This window comes from Gouania willdenowi, chromosome 11 (genome assembly GCF_900634775.1).
Source record: "Gouania willdenowi chromosome 11, fGouWil2.1, whole genome shotgun sequence".
NCBI lineage: Eukaryota > Metazoa > Chordata > Actinopteri > Blenniiformes > Gobiesocidae > Gouania > Gouania willdenowi.
The window spans coordinates 13,846,255-13,863,970 of NC_041054.1; the positions used below are offsets into that span (position 1 = coordinate 13,846,255).

The following is a 17,716-nucleotide window of genomic DNA, read 5'->3' on the forward strand; positions in this document are numbered from 1 at the left end:
CCCAAAATCAGAGATAAGGCTACAGTAAGGCATAAAAATGAAAAAACTTTGGATTTTTTCTTCCTGAGATAAGGCTATCACAAGACCCTAAAACTAGTGTAAATATGATGCGCACACTTAAACTAGGGTAAAAATGCAGTAAAGCATGAAAAATGAGAAAAAAGTAACAAACACTCAAAATCAAAGATGAGGCTAAAGTAAGGCAAAAAAATGAAAAAAATGAATTTTTTTTTTTCCTGAGATAAGGCTATCACAAGACCCTAAAACTAGTGTAAATATGATGCGCACACTTAAACTAGGGTAAAAATGCAGTAAAGCATGAAAAATTAGAAAAAAGTGACCAACACCCAAAATCAGAAATAAGGCTATAGTAAGGCATAAAATTGAAAAAATAAATAAACAAAGATTTTTGAGATGAGGCTATCACAAGACCCTAAAATTAGTACAAATGTGATGCACACACTTAAACTGGGGTAAAAATGCAGTAAAGCATAAAAAATGAGAAAAAAGTAACAAACACTCAAAATCAAAGATGAGGCTATAGTAAGGCAAAAAAATGAATTTTTTTTTTTTCCTGAGATAAGGCTATCACAAGACCCTAAAAACAGTGCAAATATGATGAGCACAAATTAACTGGGGTGAAAATGCAGTAAAGCATGAAAAATGAGAAAAAAGTGACCAACACCCAAAATCAGAAATAAGGCTATATAGTAAGGCATAAAATTGAAAAAATAAACAAATAAAAATTTTTGAGATAAGGCTATCACAAGACCCTAAAATTAGTACAAATGTGATGCGCGCACTAAAACTAGGGTAAAAATGCACTAAAGCATGAAAAATGAGAAAAAAGTAACAAACACTCAAAATCAAAGATGAGGCTATAGTAAGGCATAAAAATGAAAAAAATGAATTTTTTTTTTCCTGAGATAAGGCTATCACAAGACCCTAAAACTAGTGTGAATATGATGTGCACACTTAAACTAGGGTAAAAATGCAGTAAAGCATGAAAAATGAGAAAAAAGTGACAAACACCCAAAATCAGAGATAAGGCTACAGTAAGGCATAGAAATGAAAAAACTTTGGATTTTTTCTTCCTGAGATAAGGCTATCACAAGACCCTAAAATTAGTGAAAATGTGATGCACACACTTAAACTGGGGTAAAAATGCAGTAAAGCATGAAAAATGAGAAAAAAGTAACAAACACACAAAATCAAAGATGAGGCTATAGTAAGCCAAAAAAATGAAAAGAATGAATTTTTTTTTTTCCTGAGATGAGACTATCACAAGACCCTAAAAATAGTGCAAATATGATGAGCACAAATTAACTGGGGTGAAAATGCAGTAAAGCATGAAAAATGAGAAAAAAGTGACAAACACCCAAATTCAGAGATAAGGCTATAGTAAGGCATAAAAATGAAAAAATAAATAAATAAAAAAATTTGAGATAAGGCTGTCACAAGACCCAAAAACTAGTGCAAATATGATGCGCGCACTAAAACTAGGGTAAAAATGCACTAAAGCATGAAAAATGAGAAAAAAGTAACCAACACCCAAAATCAGAAATAAGGCTAAAGTAAGGCATAAAAATGAAAAGAAAAAAAAAAATAATAATCCTGAGATAAGATTGTCACAAGACCCTAAAACTAGTGCAAATATGTTGTGCACACTTAAATTGGGGTAAAAATGCAGTACAGCATGAAAAACGAGAAAAAAAATGACAAACACCCAAAATCAGAGATAAGGTTATAGTAAGGCACAGCAATGAAAAAAAATTGAAAATTTTTTTTTCCTGAGACAAGAATGTCTCAAGACCCTATAACTAGTGCAAATGTTATGTGCACACTTAAACGCAGCAGTGTTTTTTTGAATCATCAACACCACGTATCATTGTGAACAGTGTAAGTAGCAGGGTTGAGTTCTCCATGTGAGAACTGTTCATCTGACTAACAATGCATGGGTTCAATACTGCCTCAGCTCGCAGCTGAGATTTTAGCTAATATCCACAAATGTGAAAGTCAAATACCTCATGAGTGATATGATGGTAGTGTGAACACATAGTGTAGTGGATAAGCTGTTGACACAGCAGTTTATCAGGGAGGGTTGTGGTTCAATCCCTAAATGCTCATTTAGCAACAAATCATTGAACATTGTTTTCAAGTTTAATGTTCTAAATGAAAAGTAAAATATGCTGCAAGAGGTACTAGCAGTAAGAAGAGCTTTAGAGTAGTGTGTCTATCTTGCTCTGTGGTGCAGCAGAATAATGGTTCAAATCTCACTCTACCATTCAAAATGGTATGAGCATAAATTCTGTATTAGTAACATTTTACAACTCAAATACCTTTAAAGTAAAAGTCCAATATTCCACAAGAAGTGACCAGTGTTAGAGGAAATTTAGTGTGTGTGTCAAGATGTGACTCCAGCACAGCAGAGCTAGGGTTCAAAACTGCTTATGTCAAAGCAGTAATAATTTTCAACTGAAATACCCGAAAAAAAAAGTTAAATATACCACAAGCATGAAGCTTTGTAAGACATGTACTAATAGTGTAGAGGATAAGTCTGTGACAACATGAGGCATTGGGTCATATGTCGACAGATGCGCAGGTGTTCAATTCCTAAAAAAGGCATGAAAAGTAAACTTTGGATTTTTTTTCTTCCTAAGATAAGGCTATCACATGACCCTTAAACTAGTGTAAATATGATGCGCACACCTAAACTAGGGTAAAAATGCAGTAAAGCATGAAAAATGAGAAAAAAGTGACAAACACCCAAAATCAGAAATAAGGCTAATGTAAGGCATAAAAATGAAAAAACTTTGGATTTTTTCTTCCTGAGATAAGAATGTCACAAGACCCTAAAACTAGTGCAAATATGATGCACACACTTAAACTAGGGTAAAAATGCAGTAAAGCATGAAAAATGAGAAAAAAGTGACAAACACCCAAAATCAGAGATAAGGCTACAGTAAGGCATAACAATGAAAAAAATAAACAAATAAAAACTTTTTAGATAAGGCTATCACAAGACCCTAAAACTAGTGCAAATATGATGCACACACTTAAACTAGGGTAAAAATGCAGTAAAGCATGAAAAATGAGAAAAAAGTGACAAACACCCAAAATCAGAGATAAGGCTACAGTAAGGCATAACAATGAGAAAAATAAACAAATAAAAACTTTTTAGATAAGGCTATCACAAGACCCTAAAACTAGTGCAAATAGGATGTGCACAATTAAACTAGGGTAAAAATGCAGTAAAGCATGAAAAATGAGAAAAAAGTAACAAACACTCAAAATCAAAGATGAGGCTATAGTAAGGCAAAAAAATGAAAAAAATGAATTTTTTTTTTCCTGAGATAAGGCTATCACAAGACCCTAAAACTAGTGTGAATATGATGTGCACACTTAAACTAGGGTAAAAATGCAGTAAAGCATGAAAAATGAGAAAAAAGTGACAAACACCCAAAATCAGAGATAAGGCTACAGTAAGGCATAAAAATGAAAAAACTTTGGATTTTTTCTTCCTGAGATAAGGCTATCACAAGACCCTAAAACTAGTGTAAATATGATGCGCACACTTAAACTAGGGTAAAAATGCAGTAAAGCATGAAAAATGAGAAAAAAGTGACCAACACCCAAATATCAGAAATAAATCAAAGATGAGGCTATAGTAAGGCAAAAAAATGAAAAGAATGAATTTTTTTTTTTCCTGAGATGAGACTATCACAAGACCCTAAAAATAGTGCAAATATGATGAGCACAAATTAACTGGGGTGAAAATGCAGTAAAGCATGAAAAATGAGAAAAAAGTGACAAACACCCAAAATCAGAGATAAGGCTATAGTAAGGCATAAAAATGAAAAAATAAATAAATAAAAAAATTTGAGATAAGGCTGTCACAAGACCCAAAAACTAGTGCAAATATGATGTGCGCACTAAAACTAGGGTAAAAATGCACTAAAGCATGAAAAATGAGAAAAAAGTGAACAACACCCAAAAATCAGAAATAAGGCTATAGTAAGGCATAAAATTGAAAAAATAAATAAATAAAATTTTTTGAGATAAGGCTATCACAAGACCCTAAAATTAGTACAAATGTGATGCACACACTTAAACTGGGGTAAAAATGCAGTAAAGCATGAAAAATGAGAAAAAAGTAACAAACACACAAAATCAAAGATGAGGCTATAGTAAGGCAAAAAAATGAAAAAAATGATTTTTTTTTTCCTGAGATAAGACTATCACAAGACCCTAAAAATAGTGCAAACATGATGAGCACAAATTAACTGGGGTGAAAATGCAGTAAAGCATGAAAAATGAGAAAAAAGTGACAAACACCCAATATCAGAGATAAGGCTATAGTAAGGCATAAAAATGAAAAAATGAAAAAATAAAAAAATTTGAGATAAGGCTGTCACAAGACCCTAAAACTAGTTCAAATATGATGCGCGCACTAAAACTAGGGTTAAAATGCATAAAGCATGAAAAATGAGAAAAAAGTAACCAACACCCAAAATCAGAAATAAGGCTAAAGTAAGGCATAAAAATGAAAAGAAAAAAAAAAATAATAATCCTGAGATAAGATTGTCACAAGACCCTAAAACTAGTGCAAATATGTTGTGCACACTTAAATTGGGGTAAAAATGCAGTACAGCATGAAAAACGAGAAAAAAAATGACAAACACCCAAAATCAGAGATAAGGTTATAGTAAGGCACAGCAATGAAAAAAAATTGAAAACATTTTTTTCCTGAGACAAGAATGTCTCAAGACCCTATAACTAGTGCAAATGTTATGTGCACACTTAAACGCAGCAGTGTTTTTTTGAATCATCAACACCACGTATCATTGTTAACAGTGTAAGTAGCAGGGTTGAGTTCTCCATGTGAGAACTGTTCATCTGACTAACAATGCATGGGTTCAATACTGCCTCTGCTCGCAGCTGAGATTTTAGCTAATATCCACAAATATGAAAGTCAAATACCTCATGAGTGATATGATGGTAGTGTGAACACATAGTGTAGTGGATAAGCTGTTGACCCAGCAGTTTATCAGGGAGGGTTGTGGTTCAATCCCTAAATGCTCATTTAGCAACAAATCATTAAACATTGTTTTCAAGTTTAATGTTCTAAATGAAAAGTAAAATATGCTGCAAGAGGTGCTAGCAGTAAGAAGAGCTTTAGAGTAGTGTGTCTATCTCGCTCTGTGGTGCAGCAGAATAATGGTTCAAATCTCACTCTACCATTCAAAATGGTATGAGCATAAATTCTGTATTAGTAACATTTTACAACTCAAATACCTTTAAAGTAAAAGTCCAATATTCCACAAGAAGTGACCAGTGTTAGAGGAAATTTAGTGTGTGTGTCAAGATGTGACTCCAGCACAGCAGAGCTAGGGTTCAAAACTGCTTATGTCAAAGCAGTAATAATTTTCAACTGAAATACCCGAAAAAAAAAAGTTAAATATACCACAAGCATGAAGCTTTGTAAGACATGTACTAATAGTGTAGAGGATAAGTCTGTGACAACATGATGCATTGGGTCATATGTCGACAGATGAGCAGGTCTTCAATTCCTAAAAAAGGCATGAAAAGAAAACTTTGGATTTTTTTTCTTCCTGAGATAAAAAAATAAGGCTATCACAAGACCCTAAAATTAGTGCAAATATGATGCACACACTTAAACTGGGGTAAAAATGCAGTAAAGCATGAAAAATGAGAAAAAAGTAACAAACACTCAAAATCAAAGATGAGGCTATAGTAAGGCAAAAAAATGAATTATTTTTTTTCCTGAGATAAGGCTATCACAAGACCCTAAAACTAGTGCAAATATGATGTGCACACTTAAACTGGAGTAAAAATCCAGTAAGGCATGAAAAATTAGAAAAAAGAGACAAACACCCAAAATAAAAGATCAGGCTATAGTAAGGCATGAAAATGAAAAAATTTGGATATTTTTTTACCCTGAGATGAGAATGTTACAAGACCATAAAACTACTGCAATAGGTTGCGCACACTTAAACTTGTGTAAAAATGCAGTAAGGCATGAAAAATGAGAAAATAGTGGAAAATGAGAAAAAAGTAACAAACAACCAAAATCAGAGATAAGGCTAAAGTAAGGCATCAAAATGAAAAAAACTGTGAAATTTTATTCATTTTTTTTTTAGATAAGGCTATCACAAGACCATAAAACTAGTGCAAATATGATGCACACACTTAAACTCAGATGAAAATGCAGTCAGGCATGAAAAATTAGGAAATTGTGACAAACCAAAAAATCTGAGGTAAGGCAATGTACAGTAAGGCATTAAAATTGAAAAAACAAAAAAATTAAGGATTTAAAAAGACACTCAATACTAAAATTACAAAGACATATAAACTTAAACATTCCTTATTATTCAAATTTTATTTTTGTATAATATATATATATATATATATATAATGTTTGTATCCGGTATATCCCTGTGAAATTATTTGTTTGTGACTTTTTAACTCTGGCCTGAGTTCCCACAGCAGCAATATTGATGTTATGTTAATATGTTTATGGCTGTCTGTGCATGTGAGGTGGATGATTTGTGGGTCCAGTGGGTGCTCCTAATTTACCGCTTTTCATGCAACACGCTGTTGTATGCGTTGTGTTTTCTAGATATCGATTAATTCAGGGTTGGATTTATTGATATCTTCATACAACACCTTTAGTTTAATAGGTATTCCCAAATGACAGCCTGGTGGGGATGCTGATTGTTGTGGTTTACATGTCACAGTGGGAAACTGAGTGAATTCAAGCCTTTAAATTGTGTTGAATGTCTGTACAGTTACAGTACATTTTGATTCAACGATGTCCTTCGATCGTGTGTGTGTGTGTGTGTGTGTGTGTGTGAGCACCACATGACCTTCTCTCTTTTCTCTGTTGGATCGTGCTGTGCAAATGGAAGGCTGCTTGATTAAGTTGACCTGGGTGTCAGTGGGATGGTAGAACCCATGTGTCCTACCTGACTGCTGACGGTTCCTTATGATAAAAAAAAAATGAGAGGCGGTCGAAGGTTTCAGGAAACACACAAGCCAGTGCTATATCCAATTTATCACTCCGACAAACACACACAGTAGCAGAATACACGTGTGCACACTCACTTAGATATTGCAGAGAAAGAATAATCCCAATCCTGTGTTCTCATTTTATACTGTATGTATCACTCTGTTCAGGAAATATTAGAGTAAAAATTTGAGCCAACAACTCACACGCTTCCAGTTTGAATAAAAGATCAGTTCATTTTTATTTATTTTATTTATTTTTATGTATTTATTTGACAGGGACAATGCAATTCAACACAGATACAAAAGTTTGCAGCTGATGTGATGCACATTGAGTGTGTACAGTAGCTAATGCTTTACTACTACAGTGAAATACAGTCAAAACAATAAAACTTACCAACCCACAATACAATACAAAGATTATAAAACATTCTCGCGCACACAGATATGGGCACAATTTTGATTTTCTTTCAGCCAAGACTGAAACCTACAGGTGAACGTTTTAAAATCTGATATAGTTTTGATTTCCGTTGGTAGTGGATTTCATAGCTTGACACTGAGTTTACATTGCATGTACCATTGTACCAACCTCCATCCAGTTTCTTTGCAACCCTTCCCAACTCCCTTAAAGTGTAAATAAACCCTGAGGTTTTTGCCGACATTGCGCCTACAGCAGTTAGATGCACCCAAGAGCAGCCCCTGTCAGTCAGTTAATATGTGCTCGTGTTTAGGGGTGGGGTATGGAAAGCCCAGTGAGTATCAGCCACTATTCTCAACCAATAGCAAACTTGCATTAATAGCTGGGTTTCAACCCATAGGGGACAGTGACTCACACAAATAAATACTTTGACTAATGCGTTAAGAGTTTGACTAAATTTAACAACACTACTCACTTCATACTTAAATATATTCGTTTTCATCCGGAAAAATAGTTTGTTTAGTTATTTAAGCTATTCACAGATAATGTTCACCATCATCTCTGCCTGCCACGCCTCCTCCTCCTTTGGGCAGCTGCAGGGTCATCAGCTGGTACCACCATTCACGGACGTTTCGCACCCTTTCCAGTACATCTCCCAGTGGGGGTGCAGTAATTTTCTGGGGACGTCAGGCCAGCTGTGGGGCATTTTGGACGGGCTCCAAAACCACCTCAGTTGGGGTTGCAGTACCTTTTCACCAACCAATCAAAAAGCGTTTGAAAAAACATAATTCCCTTAACTTGACTTCCATCAAAGTCGAAGTAGCAGTAGAAGTAAAAACCTAACCCAAACCATAACCCTTTTTGCTGCTGGTCGGATGATATTGCCCTGCTGCTGTTCTCATTAGGGTGTTGCACCCCAACTCCGATCCTTCCTCCGAAGCCACAACCAATAACTTGCCTTCTCCGCCACCTCCTTTATTGCTCTCTTCAGGCTTGTCCCCGACATTCCTGCACACCGGAGAAGCTGGATTGCAGACTTCCCCACAAAGCCCCTGCATCCAACTTCCACGGGGTGGACGGTTGCAGCCCAACCTCCCTCTCTGCACTCTGCTGCAAGTTCAGAGTACTTGAGCCAATTGAAATTCATTGGCTTTTGCTATTCCCTCCTCCCATGGCACAGTGAGTTCAATGATGAGAACCCTTTTGACGACCACAGACCTCATCACAATGTCGGGCCTGAATGAGGTCTGTGTGATCATGGTTGGATAGACAAGCTGCGTGCCCAGGTCAACACGCATTTCCCATTTCTGCCAAGGAGTAAGTAGAGATGTTGACCTAACTGCCAGAGCTGCTGATTTGTGTCCCGCCTCTCCTGGTCTGCCTGTTATGAGACTGGGGAGTTGTTTGCATCAACCCTTACAACGCTCCAACTGCTCTGCCAGCTTCTTCGGCACCTGATTGTGCTGCCACCTAAGGCGGCATTGGTTCAACGCAACGCTGCATCCCGCCAGTATGTGTTGTAACCCTGTGCTGACTTTGCTGCACAGAGGGCATTTCTCCTCATGTCCAAACCATTGGGAGAGGTTTTGGGAACAAGGAAGCATGTTGTATGCTGCCCTGACAAGAAAGCTGAGCTGTCACTGTTGGGTCCGCCAGATGTCTGCCCAGGTCAGGACCCTGTTGAGCGTGTCTTCCCAGCGAGTCCACGCTCCTTGTTTCCCCTGGGATACCACCTTAATGAGGTACTGCTCCACTTGCAAGACCTCTTCCACCGCCATTGTCTTCTTCTGCTCTCTTGTGACTTTGGACCAAAACTCCACTGGCTCCCCATAGCCCAGTCTTGCTCGGTTATGTTGTACTCTCCACTGTCAGATTGTGTATACTCCTTTTGTTTTGTTTTTTGTTTTGTTTTTTTCACTTGTCTGCACATGCTGTCAAAGGTCAACGCTACAAGAAGTGCAATCATTATGAGACACCAATGCATGTTTTGTTACTGCAATGAAATAAATTAATTTATTTTATTGCTTCATTGTGACCATCACCAGCCCTCCCTAAGGAAGGGTAAGAAACATTTTATTATAGGGAGGATGTCAAAAGGGAGAGCGGTGTTACACCTAGGTGGAGGGGGGGGGTAGCAGGGAGGAGAGACTGAAGGCAGGAAATAGGGTAGAGAAGAATAGATTATTTTACAGTGAGAGTGATATGTGAAGTAGAACATATTGTGCTTATTATGTTGTGTAATCAAGCCAGACTGGTGACAAGTGTGGAGCTTCGCTATAATGGTGGTGGCTGTGGACAGAGGGAAGGAGTGAGTGGTAGTACCTAATGCAGGTATTTGGGATTAACGTGTTTAAAGTTAAGCCCAGTACGAGTTTTATCCACATCCCAAGGCGTGTATCCTCCTTTTGTGCCTTATTGCAGTGTCACCCCTGATTAAGTGTGTTCATCATATTTGCGTAGGGTCTTACTAAAGCCTCATCTTTTCTTCCATTTTTATGCCTTGCCTCCAATTTTAGGTGTTTGTCAGATTTCCGACCATTTTTTAGACCGATATTAATCATTACATTTAAAGCAGGGATACAGTGCTGTATTGTCATTCATCGATTTATTCCATCTCTCGTTTTCAACATGTGTGGAGCCACTGAGCAATATAGCTATATATTAAAATGTTATGAGATCATTGTTACCAGTCATCGAGAAATGCATTGCAGTAAAAAAAATAAAAAAATCTGAAAAATAAATCAAGCCTTTCAGTAAAACCTATGAGGATCCATTTGACACTGAGGCATAGGCTTTATCATTCCTTATATTTCTTTTTGTCAATGTTCTCAAGGTCTCTGTAACATTTGTTAGTGGCTTATTTTATGTCCTGCTGGTTACCATTACCCCATTAATCTGCAGTGTTCAAGGATTTCTAGATGCAACTCCTAATCCCTCCTCAACACCGTATTATGGCAATCTAGTCTCATCAGGATGAGTGGTCAAGGACACACTGGGGACAAAGTCTGAGAAAGAAGCAAATACCTTGCAAATTAGTATGCTAGCCAGAGCTGGAGCCAGGCGCTCTCTGCACAAATAAGTTGATGAAAATCTCTCCCGGGATGATCCCTCATGTTTAAATTGATACATCCCTGATCATCACCTACACTCAATTACAAAGATATTCGATATATGATGTCAAAAAATCTTTGATGTATGATTGTATTGTTTCAAAACCTCATTCCCCAGCCTGAGAAACAGCATTTTCTGAAGGCTCGCGTGTGGCTTGGGTTAAATGATGCCTCTACTCATACCAGGATGAATGACGAGAGAGAGAGTTATAGCCAGCCGTTAGAATCACCTGCAGATAAATTTATGGCTGGTATATAATGATGGCACACCCGGATGAGCTCACAGTAAATCCAAAGCATGGACTTCTTCTGTCCTTGGCTGTTCAGGAAACCCTCCTCTCCCCACAGTGTCTACAAACTGCTATTCACTAGGGGTGGGAACCTCTGGGTACCTCACGATACGATGCACGATACAAAGCTCACGATAACGACCATCTTACGATGTGACGATACTGATTATCGATATATTGGTCAGAGATCAATCTACAATAATTTATGACATAACAAGAAGTGAAAAAAACTTTTTTTTAATTTTATATCTCTGAAAGACAATAAATTGAAAGTGTCCTATGAACAGTGAAACAATTTTAGTGCAACATTTCTGTAAATAAGTGTCAACATACCAATGTAAACGAATAAGTATCTCCAATAGTGCTTTCTGTAAAAACCAGTAACACCATTATAGTGCAATATTCCAGTAAACAATGTATTGGTTCCTTCAACAAACAGTGACAAAATTTCTGTGAAGACCTAGCTGCACATTTTAGTGGAAAAGCAGAAAAGGTTTTGGAAATATCTTAAATAAAGAAAAAAAAATAAAGAAAAAAATAGTTAGCACGAGCATATCGATAATCGATCATGTGAAAAATTATTGCGATATATTGCTGTATCGAGATATCGTCACACTCCTACTATTCACTAGATTGAACTAGTTTAAGAACTATATCGCACTTATTTACCCCGATGTTTAAAATAAATTTTGTTTTATTTTGTATGAAATTACTCTAAATCCTTAAAAGCTTGCTGATCCATGTCTGGAGTTTTATAGAGATCCCCAACTGTCCTCAATTTTGGGACAAAAGAACAGTCTAACAAGATTAAAAAAAAAAAAAAAAAAGGTACTACTTACTGACCAAATCCCTATAAATACAGTATCCCTTGGTGATATAAAGCTTTGATACCCTGTCACACAGAGGTCATTAGGAGTTGGATTAGTCACCCACTAATAGCGGGGATGGCATCAGCAAAATCAGACGTGTGTGTGGGTGTGTGGAGGGGTTATGTCAATGAACAAAAAACAAAACACAGACTTAAAAAAGGCCACAAGTGTTGGATTGTTCAGCCACTCATAGGGAACGTGAGCTGGGTTCAGACAGGTTAGTGAGAGAGGTGTAGTTGACATTACTGGTGATATGTTGCTTTAATAGTACTCTTTCACACTTCGGACCATGGCAGTTCTTTAAAAACATACATTACTTATTTATTACAAAACTAATGCGATGTAATTTTGACTTAATTACCATATATGATTATATTTCAATATAGGAAAATACAGCAGCAAATCCAATACTGCTGATGAAGTGATTAATAACTACAACAGTGACGGGCAAAACAAGCAATACTTGATATTTATGTAAAGGCAAAATAACTTTCTTTTGGTGTTTTTTTACATTTGAAATAGGCTCAGAGTAACACACTCTAAAGTCCTGAGTGACTGCTTTAAAATAACGAGTTACTACAATCTGTTCGTGCTGCTGGTTTTCAGACAGAAAAAGCTGATGATAGAACAAGTGGGAATGGAAAAAGGAAATTTATAAACTGATGACAAAGCATGAATGTAACATAAAAGTACAGACAAATATTAAAGCCAATGAGTCATTTTCACTTCAGCAAGTCGTCCATTCTTATTCCGATGCAGTTGGTGTTATTCAGCACAGTCCTTCCTTTCAATCTAAACTATTCTAAATGCTGAGGTCACAATGTTTTATCAGTACGTCCTCCACCGATTATGTGTTAACTAACATGCACTGGATTGTGTGTGTGTGTGTGTGTGTGTGTGTGTGTGTGTGTGTGTGTGTGTGTGTGTGTGTGTGTGTGTGTGTCCTGACTTAACAGGCTGTCACTAGAAGTGAACGGCTTGCCAGCAAGCAGCTGCGGCCTTGGTGGCCTAGCCAGGCCTTTGGCTCTCACTTCAAGGGAGTCTGTGCTTGTGAGAGAAATAATAGTGTCAGTGTCGGTGTTTCTAAAGAGCCCGTTTGTTGACGTTGAAGATTTTGACAGAGTGGTCGACGCTGGCAGAGGCGAGTTGGAGCCAGGAGCTCTCCTCCTCTTTGTCCTGGCTTTCTCTGTCAGTCTGTCCATCCGTTCCACAGCAGTGTTGACCTGCTCTGCCTGCCCGGGGCCTCCAACGGAGTCTTTTAACTGCTAAAGAGTGGCTTTGCCTGAGAGAAGAGTGCAATGAAGGGAAATAACAGCACGTATACATAGATCGCTAAAACTGCACCACCTACTTGTTCTATTAAGATTATGTGTTGGATGAAAGATGTCTAATTGAAAACTTACTAATAAAAATTACATTCCACACAAACCATCGAGTCATCATTGTAATGATACTATAACCAATATTTAAATAATACTAAAGCAAAGAACAATTGAATTTGCAATTATTGAATTAATATCGGAAAAATAGCAACCGGATTATTTAAAATCTCTGATATGCCAGCAGTCCATTCCAGCATCTGACAGAACTAAATACTCAAAGTAAAAATTAACTCCAGTGAACTTAAATTGTCATTTTTCACTTAAAAAGGATAATTAAAGTTTTTATTGATTTTGAGGTTATTTTTCAGGGTCTTCTTATAAATTTTTCATTCATCTTATATTGGTATCATATAAAAAGGTAAAAAATATTTAAGACACCCCTTAACCTTAAAATACATTAACTTACATATTCCTATCAAAGAAAGGGACAGTCTTCCTTTATCCAACTGTCAGTAAGTGCAGAGTTATAACTCTGAGTTGCATACGTGCAGTAAAACATCAAAAGTGCCTAGATACCTGGTACTTAAACTGATGCCATGGAACAGTTGGTTTATGATGGGATGCTGCTATGCTTCCCACTGAAAAACTTGAAGTTTTATACATAAAGGCTGACATTACGCTGTCATTATTATGATATGACACGTTATTAGCATAAAGAAGTTGTCATTGTCATGAAGGTTGTCATTAAGTGTCGTTCCTTACCTTAACCCTAACCATTTGTTACCCTAACCCCTAACCATAACCCTAACCCCACTAGATCCCTCCACCTAACCCAAAAAATGCCAACATAGCTTCAAAGTTGTCATAATTTAGCGAACAACACTTAATGAGAGCCTTATGTATAAAACTTCGAGTAAAGTGTTACCAAAAGATTTTCTACTGGTTATGATGAACTCGGTAAAAAAACAAAGGATACGAAGGGTCTGTCTGCTCACAGCAGCTCCAGTCACCTCCACCTCCACCTCCTCCTCCTGCTGCTGCTCCTCCTGCTGCTGCTGCTGCCTCCTGGACAGGATGCCACTTGTAGAGGCGGATGCTGCCGCCCTCCAGGCCGACTGCGATTAGGTAGCTGTGGGTGAAAATACAAGATGTAAATCCAAACTAAAATGTGCACAATTAAAGCCAAGAACAACTTATCTATTCTCTTCGGTTATGCACTCAATTCAAAAACTATTAGCGCTTGTTTGACATCTGACAGAAATCCAGCCTCAAAGCTGCTAGTTTACTGGCCCTGGTTTCCTATTCAGACTTCAGCTTGAATAATTGTTACACCAGTTCTCCTTTTAATCAAAGACTGACAGAGTGAACACAGCTTATCCTGCTGTTTGGTTTTATGTTTTGCAGGCCTTTGATATGTAATATCAGACAAATTGCTGCTCATTTGAGCTTTTTCCAGAGTAAGGCTTGTTCCTAAACAGATCGACCAACATATAGTGAGTCTAAAAGCAGAGGTGAATTATTAGGACTAATGGGGCACAAATAGCTCAAACTGCAGCCTCAATTGACTGCAGGAATATCCATTTTTGCACTTTTTCAGGTAGACAATCATCAGGGAGTGTAATTATCCCTGTGGTGCTGGTAAAAACTGGGGAATGTGTGATCAAAAGTGCATAGTAAAAGAAAAAAATAAATGACTAAATATAAATACGGGACTTTGTGTACATACCCGTCATCATAGCAGAGAAAGGGGCAGAAGGCCACAGCAGTGGCAGAATCTCCCACATCCAAGATGGAAGAACATGGTGTAATCTGGAATGGTGCAGCGTCGCGACACTGGTCCAATATACATGGACCCCATATTATCACCTTCACACACAGGAACACAGTTATCAGTGCTAGAAAGCACCTGGAAATAAAATACAGTTGCATTTTTATTACTTTAGCATTTTCTTTGTAAATTATTGGATTATCATTATTTTTTCGAGATTTTTTCTTCATCATTTTTTTCCTTTTATCATTTTATTTTCTTCAACTCCCCTATCTCGCACGCGCACGCACACACACACGCACGCACGCACGCACACATTTTTAGATATACATTTTACAGTTTTGTTGTCTTGAATGTTTCCAACTGAAAATTATAATTGTGAAGAATACAATCCTTTAAAAACTACCTTCTTGTCTCGACTGGATGTTACAAAGTATCTGCTGTCAGGGCTCCAGTCACATGACCAGATGATCCGAGTGTGCACGGCTGTATTCTTCCCTGTATGTGCGTACAGTAAAAACTGTGGCTCTGTGTGTAAACAGAAATAGGACACAAAGAAATAGAAGAAAAGATACCTCTAATTAGAAAATACAAAACTAGTAATAAAAATGATAAAAAATACATAAATATCAGGCTGTTATCATAGCATTGCTTAGTGATTATTGCAGGATGACGTGAGCACATCAAAAATCTTGGTGTTAATTCTGTTAACAAAGCCACTTCTGGTTTTACAGATAAATAACTGGATAGGCGTCTGTCCCAGCCCTCAGTTTTGTTTTATTACCTGCTGCTGTTTATCTCCCCGCCTGAGTCATTTTTTTGACCCTGGATTGGTCTTTCCCAGGAGAGCTTGTTTGTATGCTGCTGGCAGCCACCTGTCTGCGCAAATGCAGTAGCCGTGCTCTTCACAGGCACTCATGTGTGCACGTCCCTGATTGAGTGGGCATGTGCAGGCAAGCAGCTGTAAAGCCACACCAGTGCCACAAAAATCATATCCATCCCGGTTTGTGTAAAAGGGTTTGGGACACACGTGAGTCCCCCCCAACCTCCTGCTTCCATTAATATTGTCTGATTCTGAGGACCCTCAAGGACGCAACCGGCTGTTTACATGAAGACTAGGCACTGGAAAAACATCCAGTTCAGCAGAAACTTACAAAATGTATTAGAATGATGGAAAAAAAATAGAAAATGAATCACTGGAAATCAGGTAAAAAAAAATGAAAAAAATAACAGAGGAGCAATATTGTCTCTTTTAGATGTCTGAATACCTCACGTACAAAGAAGGAGGTGACAATGGAAAAGAAAATATGAGGGAGTCACTTTGTTTAATCAGCTCTGACTTCGTTTAACCTTCCCTGGTCAAGCCACACTGTCTGTGTGTCTGTGCTCTTCACGATCACCTTGAGTGATTCAGCAACCCCCCCGCCCCGCCCCCACCTCTCTGCACCACTGCACGTCTCCTTATCCTATCGTCTCTCACAAACAGCCTGTACACAGGTGAACAGCAGCGTGCAGCACCGTATGGCTTTCATCACTTTTCATTCAGGCTGTCATGAGCAGCCATATGCAACAGAAAACACCTTACAGAGAATTTAATTACTTTTTATCAAGTTGGTGCTCTCAATGAAGCTCAGCAATCATGTCATATGAAGCAAAGTTGAAAAATAACAGCGTTCATGATTGCTTTACGTTCATTGCACGAGTTTAGAAAGACAATGGCTTGTATTTGGTAAGTGTCTGATCCGTACTGATGACATACGACTCTATAAAAGGCCTAATGAGGCACTCCATATACAATCAGGGAAAATTACAGCCATGGTGACCCCACAGGATCAAATCCAGACACTCCTGCTTTACAGCGTAAACCAGCCGCAAAGCGACCGACAGCAAGAGGAAAAATAGCATCCCCAGGAGTGAGCACGTAGAAAGTATTGCTACTTTTCTGGAGGCATTTTACTGCCAAAAACAGTGTTTCTTCCTGTAGAAGGCGTATCCCTAGAAGGCAGTAAAATTGAACTAAGAGTCTCTCTTTTTGCCTGTTGAACAATAAATCCCCCCTTTGAGTAAATAAAATAACAGTATTCTTCAGGACAATTGAAAACACTGAAAATCATTGTTACAGTTTACCTTTATGTCCTTACATTTGTGCGGCAAGATTTGATACATCCCTTAATGAACAAAGAACATGATGTTGATCTTCTTTAATACAAACCAGGATAATTCACTCCAATCTAAAAAACAATTAAAAGACTAAATTTTAAATATATTATACTTTGATAGTCAACATTAAAGGCTGTTTGCAGTAAGGTTGCTTAATATTACAATGAAGCCTGGAACTTTAAACAGACTGTTATTTTGCCAATGAAGGGCCAGTGTCGTCCTCCTCTGTCTCCATACCAGCAAGGAAAATAAAAATCACAACATTCTGTTCCCAAGGTTTTCTCACCTGGACTCTCAGGTGTGGGCAGGTTTCGTCTCCACAAAGACCATGTGCGATCCCGTGATGCTGCCAACAGGAATTGAGCGTCAGGTGAAAAGGCCATCTGGGTGACTGTGAGGGTGTGAAATGGCAATATCTGCAGCTGACGCCACGAGGCTGTGCTCCACAGCAGCACTGCTGCATGCTCGGCTTTGGAAGCCTGGAGAGGGAGGTTTTTACTTCAGTTAAAATGAACCATTATTCTCCGCAGGTCAGAGATTCCTGCATTTGTACACACAGATAGTCCATGTTGTGAACAAACATGATATATCAACAGATTATACACTTTTATAGAGGTGTTTAAATCCCAATAAAACCAACCAGCATTGTTTTTAAAGTATGTATAATTCAACTTGATAGAGAACGCTTACAAGTTATAAACTGATCCGTCAGTTTAAAGCTGCTACTCTCAATAACTTTAAGTAGATAAAATC

At 37.7% G+C, this 17,716-nt stretch overlaps 1 protein-coding gene across 1 annotated transcript in view; it reads right to left on the minus strand.

Moving 5' to 3' along the window:
- Positions 1 to 12,632: 12,632 nt before the first annotated feature.
- The window catches only part of elp2 (elongator acetyltransferase complex subunit 2), a 37,990-nt gene continuing 32,906 nt past the window's right edge, over positions 12,633 to 17,716 (minus strand). The window contains exons 18-22 of the mRNA XM_028461812.1: positions 17,250 to 17,442; positions 15,210 to 15,331; positions 14,762 to 14,901; positions 14,012 to 14,164; positions 12,633 to 12,995 (exon numbers count right to left, since the gene is read on the minus strand). Coding sequence (XP_028317613.1) covers positions 12,797 to 12,995; positions 14,012 to 14,164; positions 14,762 to 14,901; positions 15,210 to 15,331; positions 17,250 to 17,442 — 807 coding nt within the window. The 3' untranslated portion in view covers positions 12,633 to 12,796. The remainder of the gene's footprint in view (positions 12,996 to 14,011; positions 14,165 to 14,761; positions 14,902 to 15,209; positions 15,332 to 17,249; positions 17,443 to 17,716) is intronic.